Source organism: Camelus bactrianus, chromosome 5 (genome assembly GCF_048773025.1).
Source record: "Camelus bactrianus isolate YW-2024 breed Bactrian camel chromosome 5, ASM4877302v1, whole genome shotgun sequence".
Lineage (NCBI taxonomy): Eukaryota > Metazoa > Chordata > Mammalia > Artiodactyla > Camelidae > Camelus > Camelus bactrianus.
In genome coordinates, this window is record NC_133543.1 from 91,448,987 (window position 1) to 91,466,077 (window position 17,091).

General features: G+C 43.5%; 1 protein-coding gene across 1 annotated transcript in view; it reads left to right on the plus strand.

Annotated features, from left to right (window-relative positions):
• The first annotated feature begins 4,348 nt into the window (after nt 1–4,348).
• The window catches only part of SGPP2 (sphingosine-1-phosphate phosphatase 2), a 101,077-nt gene continuing 88,334 nt past the window's right edge, over nt 4,349–17,091 (plus strand). Inside the window, exon 1 of the mRNA XM_074364385.1 lies at nt 4,349–4,664. Coding sequence (XP_074220486.1) covers nt 4,449–4,664 — 216 coding nt within the window. The 5' untranslated portion in view covers nt 4,349–4,448. The remainder of the gene's footprint in view (nt 4,665–17,091) is intronic.

The window sequence follows — 17,091 nt, forward strand, 5'->3', positions numbered from 1 at the left end:
TCTGGGACTTGGCTTTGTTTATGAGAACACATATTGGAGATGAATAACTACCTTTAGCTTGTAGCTGATTCATGAACTTAATATATGCATGAAGCATAACCAGAAATGCTTCACTTAGATTTGGAAGCTTATTCTGAAGCAAGTGAAGTTTTGAAATTTTGATAACTAAGTGGTGAAGTTTTACCCAGATCTCCATAATAAACCTGGTCTAGGAAAGTGCTATGTTGGCTGAATTTGTAAGTTGAATCATATTATAAAAGGGTCCAGGAGACTGATTATTGGAAAGGACTCAAAAATGAGTGATATTAATAGAGAATATTCTTTGAGAATAAAAATGACCATCCCTAATAGACCACTTGTGAACAGTCAAATGTATTTTCTTTGTCTTCATTTGGGGCACTCTGCATATGAGCTTGACTAACCCAGTGCAAACTTGATGGAATTAGAAGAAATTGTTCCCTTTTCCCTATTAGATGTTTGATGTTTTATCAAAGCATAAGCCAAACAAAGAGGACTGACTTAAAATTGGTTGGCATAAGGTATCTCCCTTCCCATAAGTTATTCAGCTAGGTAGAGCATGCTGAACTCCACAATGTTCCCCATAAAGTGGCCAAAATCCATCAAAACTCACGGGAGAAAATGATTTTGTCTCATATGGTTTGATTCAACTAGGTTAAGTCCTGGCTGAAATCAGCTCTTAAACAATATTTATGGTTGTGAGAGCATGCAAACTGGACCATTCCCTGATCTTGCTGCAGGGGAAGTTCAAGACTCCTAGTCTTTCTTCATACTGCTTTCCCTCTTTCTATCCAGCCCCCCACTGCCCTGTTTGCAGGAACAGCACCTGTAACTGTTTTCTTTTAAAGCAAGGTTTTAAGCTGAAATTTCTCCCAGTCTGAAAGGTGCCCCCTCCCCAGGAAAAGAATTTATGTTTGATAATTTATTGAAAATGTCTAAATAGAAAAAAAAATGTTTTTCATTAGGGTAAGAGAAGAAAGGATTTGTACCCTGAAAAATACAAGATGCATTCTATGCTTTACATTTCAAAATCTCAGTGGTCTGAATAGTCCGTGGAGCCTAGGACTGATCAGTTTATCAGCAAATATGTCTCTAATCTGCTAAAGCTATTAATCTTCAGGTACTTCACGTAACATATATGTAAAGATATAAATTAACATTTAAAAAGACTGCCAGTAACCAAATTCTTGTATAGTTTCCAAATTCTGAAAAGGTTGTGTGCCAAACGTTTGCTCGTATCCCAGAATGCCTTACCCACATGAAGTGACTAGATTTCCAGCAAAGCCCAGGAAGCAATTTGATTCACCATGAGGTGAAATATTATCAATAGATTCATTGTGTTCCAGAATCTCTTAGGGAGCTGGGACTCTGCAGCGCTCTCCAACCTAAGGGGCTGGGGTAGAGGGTAGGAACTGGTAGTTTCCATGGCAGCAAGAAGCTGCCCCCAGCATCGAGGTGGGCAGGGCTTTGGTAAACCCTTGACTGGGACATGAAGGTGGGAAGCTGCTCAGCTTCTATGTTCTGCCATTTCCTGAGGCCTGATTTAGGCCTCTTCAGGCAACAAGGAACAGAAATGGGGGATTTGTTACCAAGGATTTGAGAGGAGTTCAGGAACCCAGGGCAGGAGGACCCTCACAATGACTGGAGCCAGGCCCTGTGGAGCCGTCTCTCAGGGGTCAGTCGTTTGCCTCACCTGAGTTCTCTTTACATCTGCTTTATTGCCTTCTTCCTGGCACCTAGCAGAGTTGTCTGCCCCACAATGTCGTTTTCAGTTTTTGAATGTTCTTCTCTCTAGTTCAACAGATACTGACTGGGGTTCATGAATCCAAATTCCCAAAGAGAAAGCATTTGATGAACCCAAATTTGGTCAAATGGTGTCCAGCCCAGGGCCAATAAGCTCTGGCCAAGGAGCCGGGTCATATTTCTCAAACGTGGCTGCCAGTCTCCTCTCCCATCTCTTTCCTATCCCCTGGGTAGACAGTGGAGGAAGAGGAAGAAAATTCTCTCTTAAGAGCAGTGTGAGATGGCAGACCCTGTAAAGAGTATCTAATATATTTTGAAACTTTGGGAAAAATCACTTTACGCCTCTGTAAAATGGAAATAAAACCACTTGCCTCTGAAGGTTGTAGAATTTACATGCAACAGTTTGCAAATAAGTCATAAACTCCAGGAATTCTAAAAACCCTGAGGTTTTACTCTTAGCCTAGAACAACGGTCACTGAGTAAGTATTTTTTGAGCACTTGCTAGCCTCTGGGAATACTTTTCAATACAAAAGTAAAGAGTAAAGATAAGTTCCAGGAATACAATGCAATTTAGTATTAGAATAAGCTTTGGAATCACATAGCCCTGGTTTAATCCTCCTGCCACTTAGTCCTATGGCTTTGGGCAAGCTTCCTATCTCTGAGTCTCAGTTTTCTTATCTCTAAAGTGAGAGCATTACTCCTTATTACAGCCCTCATGGCCCAACTTGATCTTGCTTTCGTCCACCTCTCCTAAGTCAATCCCTGCACTCAAGCCTCTCCAGGCAGGCTGGCCTCCTAATGGTTTCTCCGTGATGAAACGATAATCCTCACTTCTTGTCTTTCTTATAAGGCTGTTGTGTGGCAGTCCTTGGCTTGTGGCAGTATCACTCCAATCTCTTTCATCGCAGGAGGAAACTGAGGCACACAGTGATATCACAAGCCACTGGACGCTGGAGACAGTACCTGGTCTTCCAAGGCAATAAAACACATTGTCTGAATATGCAGTTTTTTAGGTCTTGTGCTCCACATGCCCTGTTTGGCTTTGCGTCTTTTTCCTAATTGGGAGAAGGGAAAATTGAAGCATCGAATTTGGGAGATACGTCAGTCAAGTATCTTCATGGGAGAACGTATTTCTTTGACACATTAAAAGACTAGGTCCTAAACCACTACAATTCCAGCTTTTAAACCCAAATTATAGTGTTTGGTGCCAGTGGCTGTAAATGACAGCAGCATTGGTGAGAGGAGCCTTCTAATTCCAGGACTAGGCTTAATTGTGACAGCAGCTCTGTGCTTCCTCTCTAAGTTAAGTAGAAAATGGTATCTCCCAAGAATTTCTTTGCTCTCTCAGCCACCTTGATCTTGCTCCCCAGACAGGACTGAGAGGGACAGTGGAAACTCAGGCATGGGGGAAACCAAGTCATCCTTGAGCGTTACACCCCAACAACTTCCTGGCCTAAACTAACAACTGGATAACCAAGATTGTGGCAGGTGTTCCTCCGTAGTCATTTGTGCAACAGAATACTTAGCAGGCTTTGCACTGGGCTACCAGGAAAAGCTCAGCCTTTGGCAGCAAACTGAAGACAGGATTGAACTGCACTTTCACTGCAGGTGCTCAGCTGGGCCTAATTTGACTGTTGCCTTTCACTCCCCGTGAGGAAGTGCAGAGACCCTCACTCCAGGCTCCGATCTCCGATCTCCGTGCCTTAGAAGAAGATTCAGAAGGAAGGAGGGAAAACCGGTGGCGACCAGCAGGATGGTTTCTCTGCTGTTCCGCTGAGATCCCTAAAGCGGGAGCAGGGGAGATGAGAAGTTAACTCCTCTTCCCAGTCCTCTAATACTTTATTCCCTTCCGGTCTAAAGGTCTAGAGGCAGAACGGGAAAAAAAGTAGGAGGGAGGGGCAAGCACCATCTTCCTTAACGCGGAAAACCAAGAAAAGAATCTCTCTTCCTCTCCACCCAAAGTGTTCCCCAGGTGCCAAATCACAAGGGCAGGGCAGGGACGCGGAGGATGACTCAGGGTCCACTTTGAACGTGCTCGATTCTTGAGCAAGGTCGGGGAAGTTCGGGCCTGTGGAGGGACGTTGCATCACTCAGAGTTTGGCAATAACTTGGGAATTTTCCTTAGGGAGCTCACTCTACCTGCCAGAAGTGGGCTAAGGCAGGACTACAGGCTGGGTGCGGGTAGCTGGAGGAGAAATCCGACCTCACTTTGGGCTAAAGAGTTAAAAGAAACGGGATCAGCCGGCGCACGCCAGGATGGACTCGCGCAGGTCCACACGTGCTCGGCCGCTCCCCATTAGGTGGCATTTCTGCACCAGCCGGGAGGGGTGGAGGCGCGATCAGGCGCAGGGAGGTGCAGTGTAGATACCTGTACTCTTTCGTTCAGTTCCAAGCGGGCCGGACGCCAGGACCCACCCGAGCCCGCCTAGGCCCGCTGGGAAGGAAAGGAGGGCGGGCGTGCCGGGCTCAAGGTGGAGGCAAACACCTGGGCCCCCGAGCACGAAGGGCGGGCGCTAGGACCCGAGCGGCGCACCTGTTGGCTGGCGCCCCGGGCCCCGCCCACCCGCCCTCCACCCCGAGCGCCAGGCCCGGTGAGGCTAGGGCAGGAGGGACAGCCGAGCAGAGCGCACCAGGTGGCGGCGGCGGCGGCGGCGGCGGCGGCGGCTGCGCACAGCCCCGGGTGCACCATGGCCGAGCTGCTGCGGAGCCTGCAGGATTCTCAGCTCGTTGCCCGCTTCCAGCGTCGCTGCGGGCTTTTCCCGGCGCCGGATGAAGGCCCCGGCGAGAACGCCTTGGGCCCCGCGGAGGGCTCGGCGAGGACGCTGGGGCTCGAGCATCTCGCAGCCAACCACAAGGGCACCGGGGGGCCGGCCAATGGGCTACGGAGAGTCGCGGCACCACAGGTAACCAACCGTGGGCCAGGTGTTCTCAGGGGTGGGGGGAGAGTGCAGCCTGCGGACTTGCGGGTCCAGGCGAGTCTGCCACGCGGGGATGGGCGTGCGCGGATCCCCCCGAGACGGCGGGGGCGGGTGGCCCCACCCCCGGGGGCAACACAGCTCCCAGTGCTGTGTGTACCAGGGAGGGGGGCTGGGGGTCCAATCCCTAAGATTACATCCTCGAACGTTGCCAGGTGGCATTCAGGTCTGTTAAGACTTCAGCTGCACCCAGAGCTTTGAATGCGGTAGATTGAGAGACTTTCTACCTTCATAAGTAATTAAATTCATGTTGGTGTAGATTCTCCCTAATGTGTAGGAGTTACATAATTGAAAAGACGAGCGGAAATGTCCTTGGCATTTTCACGAGAGGCTTCCCTGGAGAGAGATTCTGAGAACCCCTTCACCCCCCAGGATTATGAGTTTCCGCCCCATCCCCCTTTCATAGATTCTCACCAAAGGGGCGCAGCAGGGCTCAGCGTGCTCTGTACCGTCCTGCAATGCCAGCTCTAAGAACAGGACTTCGGGTTTAAATATTGCTGCTGGAGAAATTGACAAACTCCACCCCCTACCGCTGATGATGTCCAGGCAGCGTTTCGCTGTCTCCCTCCCCCAGAGTCTTGGGTCCTTCTTGCCTGGTGGGTCTCTTGTTAACTGGCATCAGTGACTTTTAACATGCTGTGAGGAGGGAAGTTCACCGCGCTCTCCTCTAGGCGTTCAGAGCGTGATTATACAACCCACTGCGGCCTGGGAGCAGCCAGCTTGTTGTCGCAGTGCACAGGGACTCCAGGCGGGAGGGACCACACGGGCTGCAGATGGTAACTTGCCAGAGATGCTGTCTGCCAGGGCGCAGGGGTCCCCCCTGGGAGGGAAGGCTCTCTACAGCAGATACAGCCTGGGCCCCCACAGAACCTGCCCTTTCCTCAGGGGAGGTAGAAAGTGTGGCAAATGAAAACCGAAGCAATGGATTAATTCCAACTCTTTGGAGGGGAGGGGGCATGGAGGAAACCATGTTTATTTCTTCCTAGTTTTGGTGACAGGAAGGGGGGATTTATTTATGTGTAGATTTCTAGGTCTAGTAAGTGAGAAATTTTAAAAAACTTGACTTCCATGTGGAATGGAATATTATGGGCATTCAATTGTTGGATTTATCTGAGGATGGGGGTGGATGGTGGTTCCACTCCAGAGAAATCTTCCTCTATAATATTTTTTTTCTCCTTTTGTTGCTCCTTCAGTATCCCACATGACATCCAGTAACTTTTAGATGAGTTTGAGACCACTCTCCTTCCCTCTTGGCTTGTCTTTAAAATGAGGCAGAAGGGAGGAATAAAAACAAGTTAAAATCGTGTCAAGGTCATCAATCACAAGTCTGAGAAACTGTCATAGCCAAGAGGCGCCTAAGGGGAGACAATGGCTAAATGTAATTGTGGTGTCTTGCATGGGGCCCTAGAACAGACAAGAGGACATTCAGCAAAAACTAAGAAAGTCTGAATAAAGTGTAGACCTTAGTTAAAAGTTATGCATGAGTATTGTAACTAATGTTTCAAACTAGTAAGATGTTAAAGACGAGGAAACAGGCTGCAGCGTGTACAGGAAGGATGGGGAATGTAGGAGAGCTCTTTGTACTATGTTCTAAATTTTTCTGTAAGTTGAAAAGTTATCTAAAAAATAAAGTCTATCTTAAAAAAATTTTTTAAAGGGGAGGTGGGTCATTGAAGGAAGTTCAAAGATAGGATCATTTACAAAGGTATAGACGGGTGGTGGTGGGGGGCGGGAATCAGCACGGGAGGATGAAGCATCTTGGAGTAACAACTTCAGCCTAAAAAAGCAAAGGGAGGGGATAACGTTCCAGTAACCCCGGGCCCTACGAGAGCTTGGCTGTCAGACAGAGGCCCCTGACAGGAGCTGAGGCCTTTAATAGAGAAACAGTCACAGTCAGACAGGAGGAGAAGGGGAAATAGATCTCAGGCTTATTCTGTACATGCCTCACTTTGGCCAAATACAGTCAGGAGCCAGGGGGCTTGGAAGCCTGGTTGATGCAGTCTGTGAAGGTTAGCCTCCCTGGAGAAATACGGAGAGTAGTCCTGGAAGAACAAATGGAGAATATGCAGCCCTTGCTGTGTGAAGAAATGGGTGTGGTTTCACTGGCTGGGAGTGTTGAGCTTCAGGCTTTCTGCAGAATCTGGACTTCATCCTATAGACGTGGGATGGCAAATTGGTTTCATCCCATGTGCCAAAGTAGAATTTTCAACTCGGACATGGTGATGAGAAAGGTTCTGGGGGCGTCACTGTGCTTAATGGGAAAGAGTGTGGGATTGAATGGCTATGCCCGTGTTGGGGTCCTGAGGGAGCCTGGTGCTGAAGTATTTAAGAAATGGTGATGTTATGTTCAAACAGTAGCAGGCATGGGACTAACACGAAATCAAACCTCAGTATCTATTTTTGGGTTTTGGTGATACTTAGAGTGTCTCCTTCACCCACAGTGCCTTAGGAGGAAAGACCACAAGTGGTTTCTTAAGACATAGGTTGCACGTTTTGAATCATGGGACCCCACCGTTATGCCTAGAAGCTGGTTGGATTGCAGATCAGCCCTTGAATCAAAGGCAGCCTCTATAGGCTGGTCAACATCTTGTGAAATGTCCCCATGTGGGCAGTTCAGCTAATTGGGATGCTGCATAACGCGGGGTGACTAACAAAGCCACCCAGATTGCTCCCTTAAGGAGTCTGAATGGAAGACCCCAGCATAGGAACCGAATGGTAGAGTGGTGATGGACTTCAGAGAGAAAGCAGAGGTCCTAAACGGAACCCCTGAGAAAGAGAAAGCAGATGCCTACAGTAGGGAGGAGGGCAGAAAGTCCACAGCAATGGGCAAAAGCAGAAGGAAAAACTCTGAGTGGAGAAAGAAGCCAAGTCTTGAGCGACAGACTCCACTGCAAAGGGTGGCAGTGCTGGAGGGACTGTGGACTCTCAGGATGGTTCAGGGTGACACTCAGGAAGGGGGACAGGCTCTGTGGCTGCTGGCATATTTCTTTACCTCTAACAAATTATGCAACAAACTGAGTGGGTCTCCCTTGCAGCCAGAATGTGCTGGTCTCTACTGCTCTGAAGTCTTGCATCTAATTGCAATTAGATCTTTATTTCTAGCATTTTCTTGTAGTTGGGAATAGCGGGGCTGGGGAGCAGGAACAGATTTCTCTTCCACACCTGTGCATCCCAGGGTCTAACATGTACCTGGAACATGACAGGTACCTAACACTCCCTGTTGGATGGAGCATGTAAGGGTGTGCTAAACTCAACCTTTCCTATCTTGGCAGAAATGTCATCACCTGCTCTCTCCTGTCACAACGGAGATCATTTTATCCCTGACCACTTTGTCTGGCTGTGTCTTCTTTTAACTTAATGTTTTTTTCAGTGTTTGCTCCTTCCTTTTTATCCAGGAAACTGATGATGGTTTTGATTAATGAATAACTTTTTTTTTTTTTTTGGTTTGCTTTTTTTCTGTTGGACGCCGTGAAGGAAATTCAGGTTTTGAGAAAAGCTGGTGATAGTGAAACAGCCGTCAACTTTTTAAATGTGATTAAATCACTGCTTTAAAAAAGCTGTTGACAGCAAGCCTAATCTAATTTTAACTTTTTTTGACTTAGAATTAAGATGTTAAAACTTTCAAATTTTAATAAATGCACTTTCACTTCTGTGGGTACAGTTAATGATTAAATTCTCTGTTGCCCTGGTAAGAATTATGTCTTGAGCAAAGTCATTCTTCTTGCATTTTACTTGGCACACAATTTTCCTGGAAGAAAATGCTGTCACTGTTTCCTGGCAACACATTTAGAATGTTCCTATCTGTGTTAGAAATCTATAGAAATGCTAAAATTGGAGCATCCACTGGTCTTTATAATTCTGCTTGTGTGGTGAGCTACTTTCTGCATACTAAGAAAATGAGGTATTGAAAAATCCAGTCAAGACTGTGATTCATATTTTTTCCCCTCACTCTTGCTTCAGACACAGTGTGGACTAATTAGCAAAGTGTTTTTAAAACAGAGGAAAAACCCTCAGGCGTGGGCCAGGGTGGAAGGAAGGGAAAAGAGTTAATGACTTGTGATCTTGAGGGCGGGGCTGGGAATCTTGGGAAGGGGAGCAATGGTTTCCTTGAGCAATTTTGAATATTCCCTGCAGTCCTCCAGAAATTTACTGGCAGAAATTTACTGTTTAAATAAAACAAAATGAAACAATACAAAACCCCAGATTAATTCTTGCTTTTGTTCATGCCCTGTATTTGGTCATCATGCCTGCAAGATAAATGTCCTAAGTGTCATCTCCGGGTATGTTTTGATTTTCCCAAGTGGCAAAAAACTTTTGTTCTCGTAGAATTTTATGGGAAACAGCCCATCAAAGCAGGGACTCCTTCTGGGTAGGAGGAAGAGGGGTTGATGGTGAGCAAGAAGGCTCCTGGGGGTGAAATGTTGGCTGTTGAGAGGCCAGGGCTTAATTGGTGGTGAAAGGGTGTAGGTGAGCTTTTTTTTTTTTTTTGCAGTTAAAAAAAAAAAATCACTCCCTCCTGAAAGGTGACTTAAAATGTGGCCCTGAAATAGAACATCGAAGATTTTGTTACAAGCACGACCAGTGAAAGGCTGTTAGAAGTCGGTTGGTTTTCTTCTCCTTTCTGAGTTTTGATATTTTGATTTTTTTTTTTCCAACTAGGAAGGTATCAAATATTTTGAAATTAATTTTTATGCTTTTTAACTATTAAAGGAATACATAGTTATGTTAGAAAAAGTGGAAGGGGCCAAAAAGTGTAAAGAAGAAAACAAAATGCTGTCATAATTTTGCAACCCAGAGGAAAATATTAATGTTTTAGAGTATCACTTCCTTTTATTTCTATGAAAATATAGAATATTTAAGTTATCAACATGTACATATAATATTGGGATCAGCTTTTTCCACTAATATTGATAGAGTTAAAATGAATGTGGGGCAAGAGGAGAGCCGTGTCTCAGGTCTCAGCTGAGCCCCTGGGACGTGTCCTACCAAGTGTGGATCCTTGGCTTCACGCAGGAAAGAACTCAAGATCAAGCCACAGTTGAGTAAAGATAAATTTATTTAGAGAGATACATACTTCATAGAGTGCAGGCTGTTTCAGGAGGCAGGAGAAAGGCCATGAGGTGTCGGGGTTGGGTGCTCAGGTTTGAGCAGAAGTAGATACACACTCCATAGACAGAGTGCGGGCCGTCTCTGAAGACGTCTCAGAAGAGAGCAAGTGAGGCCACAGGGCATGGTGTTGCCAGTTTTTATGGGCTCGGTAGCTTCACAGGCCGCACGAAGTGGGGGACCATTCCAACTACCCTGGGGAAGGGGCTGAGAGTCCCAGGAATTGGGCCACCACCCACTCTTTGAACTTCTATGGTTAGCCTTGGAACTGTCATGAGGCCTGTGGGCATGTTATTTGTCATGCTAATAGATTACAATGGGCATATAATGAGGCTCAAGGTCTACTGGAAATCAAATATCCTGCCAGTCTTGATCCTCAAGGCCTACTGGGAGTTGAATCTTCCACCAATTTGGTGTTAATTGCTGTCATTCTTTGGCTCTGCCCTGTCCCCTTCCCTCCTGTCTCAATATCATGAGCATTTCTTCACATCACTGAATATTCTTTAATTATGTGATTTAATAGTTGTATTGTAGTTTATTATGTAACTTAAAATTTTTAACCACTTCCTTAAGTATGTATTTAGATCATTTTATTGTTTATCTTTGTACTTCAACTGGAGTTTAAATGTTAAATTATTTCCCGACCGTATGAGAAGCTTATTTCAGAGTGTTGCAGGAAGATGGGGGCACGTGAGGATGGTCAGGTCCCAGGACCCCAGTGAGTCCCTGGGACGTGCCCCCGCCAAGTGAGGGTCCTTGGCTTCGTGCAGGAAAGAATTCAAGAAAAGTAAAGTGGAAGCAAATTTATTTAGGGAGATGCACACTCCATAGACAGAGTGCGGGCCATCTCAGAGGGCAAGAAGTGGCCCCAGAGTGCATGATCGTCTAGGAGAGTGAGATCTGCCACGAGGTGTGGGGGCAGTTAATTTTTGTGGGCCGGGTAATTTCATATGCTAACAGGTAGGAGAATTATTCCAACTATTTTGGGGAAAGCGCAGGGATTTCCAGGAATTGGGCCTCACCCACGTTTTGGCATTTTGTGGGCAGCTCTGGAACTGTCATAGCACCTGTGGGTGTGTCACTTAGCATGCGAACAGGGAGATTTCAGCTTTCCTAGAAACAAGAAGCAGGAGCTGGGGGAGGGGGGCCACAGGCTCTTGCTCAGTATCAGAATCGTGTAAGATGTACACTTTTCATGCCATGTAGCATCCATCTCACGAATATACGACAGTTTATTGATTCTCCTGTTGATGGACACTTTGGTTTTTACGAATAAAGGGAGCATCAAGTATTGACTGTAAAAAGTTTTTACTTTTAACTTTCATTTTGAAATCATTTTAGACTAAAAAATTTGCAGAAGTAGTACAAAAAATTCCTATGAACCATTGACCAATGTTCTCCTAATGTTAGCATCGTATATAATCACAGTGCAATTATCGAAACGAGGAAATAGTATGTCATCTACGGGCCTTATTCAATTTTCATGAATTGCTCTATGAATCTCTTTTCGCTAATCTAGGTCTAACTCAGAGTCATTAATTGCATTTAGTTGACATGTCTCTTCAGTACAATTTGGAAATTCTTCAGCCTTTCTTTGCCTCTCCTGACTTTGACTCTTGAAGGGTCCAGGCCAGTTTTTCTGTATAATATTCCTCAGTAGGGATTTGTTTGATGCTTCCTCACAATTACATTCAGGTTTTGTATTTTTAGCAGGACTTTTAGTATATTTTCCTTTGTTTAAGGATTTTTTTTCCAAACACTAACAAACTTTTTGGACATCTATTAAGAGTCAGGTTTTGGGGTGTTTTTTGTTTTGTTCGGTATATTACATGTGAATAGTTTTTGAAGACAGTCCAGGTTAAGCCAGAGCAAAGTGCCGTTGTTTGCCTTTGACGAGGGGGGGTGGGAGGGACTTCTCTGCATATTTTCTTTCTTAGCTTTGTACTTTCTTTAAATAATAGTTTGCATTTTGGTTATCTGCTGCCCTGGATACTTTCAGGAACAATGAATTAAATATTTAGAGTGAGCGAGTTGGGTGTAAGTTCTGAAGTTTTCAGCCATGAAAACAGGAAAAATATTTAACATTTTAACTTGATTGTGGAAGATGATGGCTGCGTGTTTCTGATATGTACTTGTTTCCATCTTTGTGATAAGATGCTTTAATAAATCTCCTAAATATTAAACAAAAAGAAAAAAAAAAAACCTAACCCTAACTCTAACCCTAACCCTAACCCTAACCCAAGAAAGATATTGTATCTATTTTAGTGCATCATATACCAGGAGGCACACAATGTTGACTTACTCCATTCCCAGTAATTTTAACTTGACATACCTTTAGAAGTGTTGAAGTGGTGTCTTCCAGGTAAATGTTTTTCTCTTTCTAATTAATAAGTATCTTATAGGCTGATATTCTGAGGCATCATAAATATCTTGTTTCTCTGCACATTTTCACCAACTAATTTTGTCATCCATTTTTTTAACCCTTTTTTTTTGTCATCCATTTTTAAAAGTGATCTGTCAAATTGATAGCGGAATGAAAGCGTCTCATTATTAGTTTTGTATTTCTTTTATCTTTAAAGAGGTTGAGTCATTACCTTATGCTTAGCAGATACTTGTATTATTCTTTTCATGAATGGCCTGGTCATACACTGTTCCCACTTTTCCACTGTGATTTTAGTGGGGGGTGTTTTTCTTAGTGACATTTGATGGTTTTCTCAGTTTATTCGTTGTGCACCTGAATCTTCCATTGTACATCCATCAACATAAGCTGACAACCAATGTATTTCTGATTTTCCCTTGTAAAGAGAAAATAGAGAAAATATTTGGAGACTGAGGGAGAGAAGGGCGAGAAAAGGGAGTGATAATTTCTTTGAAGCATCTGTGGGGTTAGATAAGTCGTGCCTCATCCCCTTGTCCTTCTGCCTGCTCCTTTCAGGTCAGGTTCAAAATCTGTAGCCTGTGAAATGCTTGTGATCCTTCAGTAGCCTTGGGCAGGGGCTGGAGGTTCTGAAAGAGTTAAGGAAAGTAAGTAATCCCGGCAACTCTGAGCCAGAAAGGCAATATATTCTTAGAGGGTGTGACCTCCCCGCTTTATGATATTATGGCAGTGAAACAGGAAAATGGATTAGTTCTGTTGTATGTTGCAGAGGGTGATGGACAACTTTGGAGTCCTCCCTGAATCCTCTCTGCCTTGGGTCTTCCCTGGCTGCAGGGTTCCTGAGGAGGCTTCAGGACTGCCTTCTTGCCGTGGTCCTCAAATAGAAGGAATGGAATGAACAGTCCCAATATTTACTCAGTGGTGTTTTCCTGTGTAAATAATTACTCTTGGAGAGGAGAGACTAACATCCACTGATAACTTAATTTTGCTTTGATTTCAACCCATCTGATGCCACGGTGATATTTTATTGTCAAAAAATTTTGGCCCTGAAGGACCTAATCTGAAATTTCCTAGCATGTTGGGCTATAAATGGTCTAATCCTGAATTCTTCGTGCTTACTGTTCAAGTATCATTGGCAAAATGGAAATGGGACTTCCCACATTTATCCTGAGTATTTCCCTGTATAGACAGGTGTACTTGCATAGATTATGCTGCCCATGTGTCATAATGAGGCCCATGCTCTCTCTTAGGTTTAGAACAATTTGGTGATCAGTGCTTCTCCCCCCCCCACCCCCCGCCCACCCCTCCTGACCCTAAGCCCAGATGATTCACCAGAGAAATCATCTATGATGGGAAAATCACTTTTGAAAAGAGAAATTCATTTACTCTTTAAATGTGACAATGAATATATGCATGTTCATGTATAACTGAAAAATTGTGCTCCACACTGGAATTCGACACATTATAAAATGACTATAACTCAATAAAGAAATGTAAAACAAATTTAATTTTAAAAATTAAAAAATAAAATAAAATAAATATTAAAAAAAAAAAAAGGAGTTAGTACTAAACCTCCGTTTACCATGCAACCAACCCACATTTGCACTTCAGGGCATTTATCCCAGAGATACGAGGACTTACTCACAGAAAAGCCCATACGTGATTTTTCATGGCTCCTTTATTTGTCACAGCCCCCAAACCAGAAACCTCCAAAAATGTCCCTCACTAGATGGATGGCTCTGTGAGCTGCGATACATCCATACTGTGGAACACTACCCAGCAATCAAAAGGAATGACCCACTGATGCACCCCAGCAACTTGGATGGATCCCGAGGGCGTTATGCTGAGTGAAAAAGCCGATCTCAAATGATCACGCACTGTCTAATTTCATTTATCTAACATTGCTGAAATGACAAAATGGTAACTAGGGAAACAGGTTAGTGATTGCCAGGGGTTAAGAAGGGGGGCATGACTCTAAAGGGGTTATAACAAGGGATATCTCTGAGGTAAGGTAAGTTTTATAACCCAGTGACAGTAGCGGTTAGTGAGTCTGCACATGTGGTAAATTGTCATAAAACTATGCGCACACACCGTGCCAACGTCAGATTCCCGGTTTGGGTGTGTAATTATGAGGTGTGATTATGTGAGACATAAATAACCAGTGGAAGGAAATGGGTGAAGGGTCTACAGGACCTCTCTTAACTAGCTTTGCAATTTCTTGTGAATCTACAGTTATTTCAAAATAAAAAAGCTTTTTAAAAAAGCAACACTGCCTTATAAAAATTGGTCCTGTCATCCTTCTCACAGCTTACACTGACAGCAGCCAGCACGCTGCGGGAAACCCAGGAAATGCGAAACACCCTTTGGAAGCTTTTCCTCTGAGGAGCTTCTTGAGCCAGCCACGCTGCTGTGCCTTCTTCCAGAGCTACAGGGGTTGATTGTACACCCCCTGCTCACTGGCCCCGGCTGCCTGCCCAGGGAGAACGCAGAGAAATGTTGGAGGCTCAGAAAAAGTTTACCCTTAACTGTCGTTCATCTGACTTGTTTTATAACTGCAGGACTTTTGCATTAAAACATATTCTTGTTGTTTCCTGTTAAGTGACTTCAGATTGGTGTTGCAAAGTAGGTCAGATTCACACATCAAGTCTTCAGTTTCCTTTCAGTTGTCATTTTTTCTCTGTCTACAAACACGCTTAAAATCTTCAACCCCCTCCTTACCCAGCACGGAACATCTGCATTCAGCCCTAGGGCTCCTGGAGTCGGACATTCTTGTCTTTCTTGAACCACGAGACATCTTGAAAGAGCCATCTGAGGTCTACACTCCCGTTTCTACTGTTTCATCTATTTTTGTTCCCTGCGGCGTGGCTTTAGCTGGAACAGTGTAAACCAAAACGAAGAGGTTATTTAGCCTAAAATATAATTTTTGAGGTTTACTTTGCCCGTGTGTAGTTTCACTGAGAATAGCTGACCATTGTTAAATTCAAAATGATAAAAGAGAGCGTGGTCTCTGATATACATAAAAAGTAAAGAAGAGCCCTCTTTGTTTCAATTGGACTCCAGATGGCCAAGGCCAAGGCTATGGCAAGGGAAGCTCGGTAGAAACTCACAAACGCATGTTTTAATAGCTGCTTTTCCTGGTCTCAAGGTCAGCAGTATCCACTCCCCTAGTGGTGGACCCTCTGCACCTATATACTAGATTTATGCTTGTCCCCCACAGGTAGTTTTCATCACCAGAGAGTATTTGTCAAATATCTAGTTGTAAAAGTTTTTTTCAACTGTGTTCTACAAAGGGAAAAACTTAATCATAATATCCAAAGGGTATCTTCAGAGTTATTAAAATTCCATATATTTCTAGACATGGAGACACATCCATAATATATTGTTCAACCAAAAGGAAATATAGAAAACAATATTTATGATATTCAATTTTAAAAACTGTATATGCATATATTTGAACAATTTTTTTTTAGTCTTAAACATTTTTATTAAATACACAAATTGTAGTTCAAGTTAGTTAATTATGAAAAAACATGTTTAAAGGATCCGGCGTGATGAACCCAATCTTACCAGTGGTTCTCTCTGGACATTTAAAATTTTTCTTATTCATGCTTTTCTGTATTTTCTGCATGGTTTTGTTTACAAGAGAAGGTAGTAGTTTTATGTTTAGAGAAAATTAAACCATTATTATTTTATAGAAAAAAATTCTAGGAGGATATTCTGTACTTTTGAGGAATATTAATTACTAAGATTACTAACATTGTTCCATGTAAGAATGTTTTTTTTTAATAATTACCATTGGCATGTTTGTAACAAGGTCCCAAATATCAGCTGTATTGATCATGATCCTTACCTTAGGGAATATTCATTAAATTATGTGAAGTACTCCAAAGCCTTCTTAAATACTACAGTATGGCTTCCTCCACGTGTCCACATAAGGACCCCGTGTGAAATTACAGGACACCTTTTCCTGCTCTGTCCAAACAACCATGTGAGATGCCAAGAGCTTAAAATACATAACGTTCTTCTAAACTAGTGGAAATTTATCAATGCATTGAAAGATTTTGGCCTCAAAAAGATCTCTTTTTACCTTGGCCAAAAATGTATTCTTTAGAGCGCTCAGGGAAGTCTTAAGAAAAGCAGATGTGTGCTATCCCCCTACCCTTTTTTGTTGTTTCTTGACAAGATGTTTTGGAAGATCTCTTTTTATCGTTGTAGATCCAAACAATTGTAAGTGGTTTTTAGCTCTTCGGTTACCTGATGACAATATCTTGGGCATGTTTTATGTTGAATCTTGGTTCCTCTTAATCTGAGGACCGTGATTAAAGTTAAAGGATCCTAAGTTAGGATTGGATTTAGAGCATCACAACTACCATTACCAAATGTTTGATGTGGTTCTTAACTGAGTAAGTATCTAATTTTATTTTAAAATAAAACATAATCATTAATTTCAAAACCTAAACAAATGATACATTTTTTTTCAAAATAATATTCTTCATTTTCCTAAGCACAGAAAAAATATTGGACAACCTTATTGTGTAGTTCACAGCCGCCCATGCCCTGGCAGAAGGCCTGTATGTTCCATGTCTGCACTGTGCTTTGTGGGGAGGCTGCGTAAGGAATGGGCTAGGATGGTGCTTTACTTCGTACACTTGCAAAGTGTGTCACCTTGGACATACCACATAAGCTGTACCGCCTTGGTTTCCTTACCTGGGAAACATTGAGGGGTAGGGAGAATAATCACACGTACCTCCTAGAGTTCTGAGTAAATAAAATAGTGGGAATGCAGATCACACTGTGTCTGGCACCTAGTAAGCCCTTGAACGCTAACTATTTTTACCATCGTTTCTGTCATCTGGCCACCAACAGTGCTGC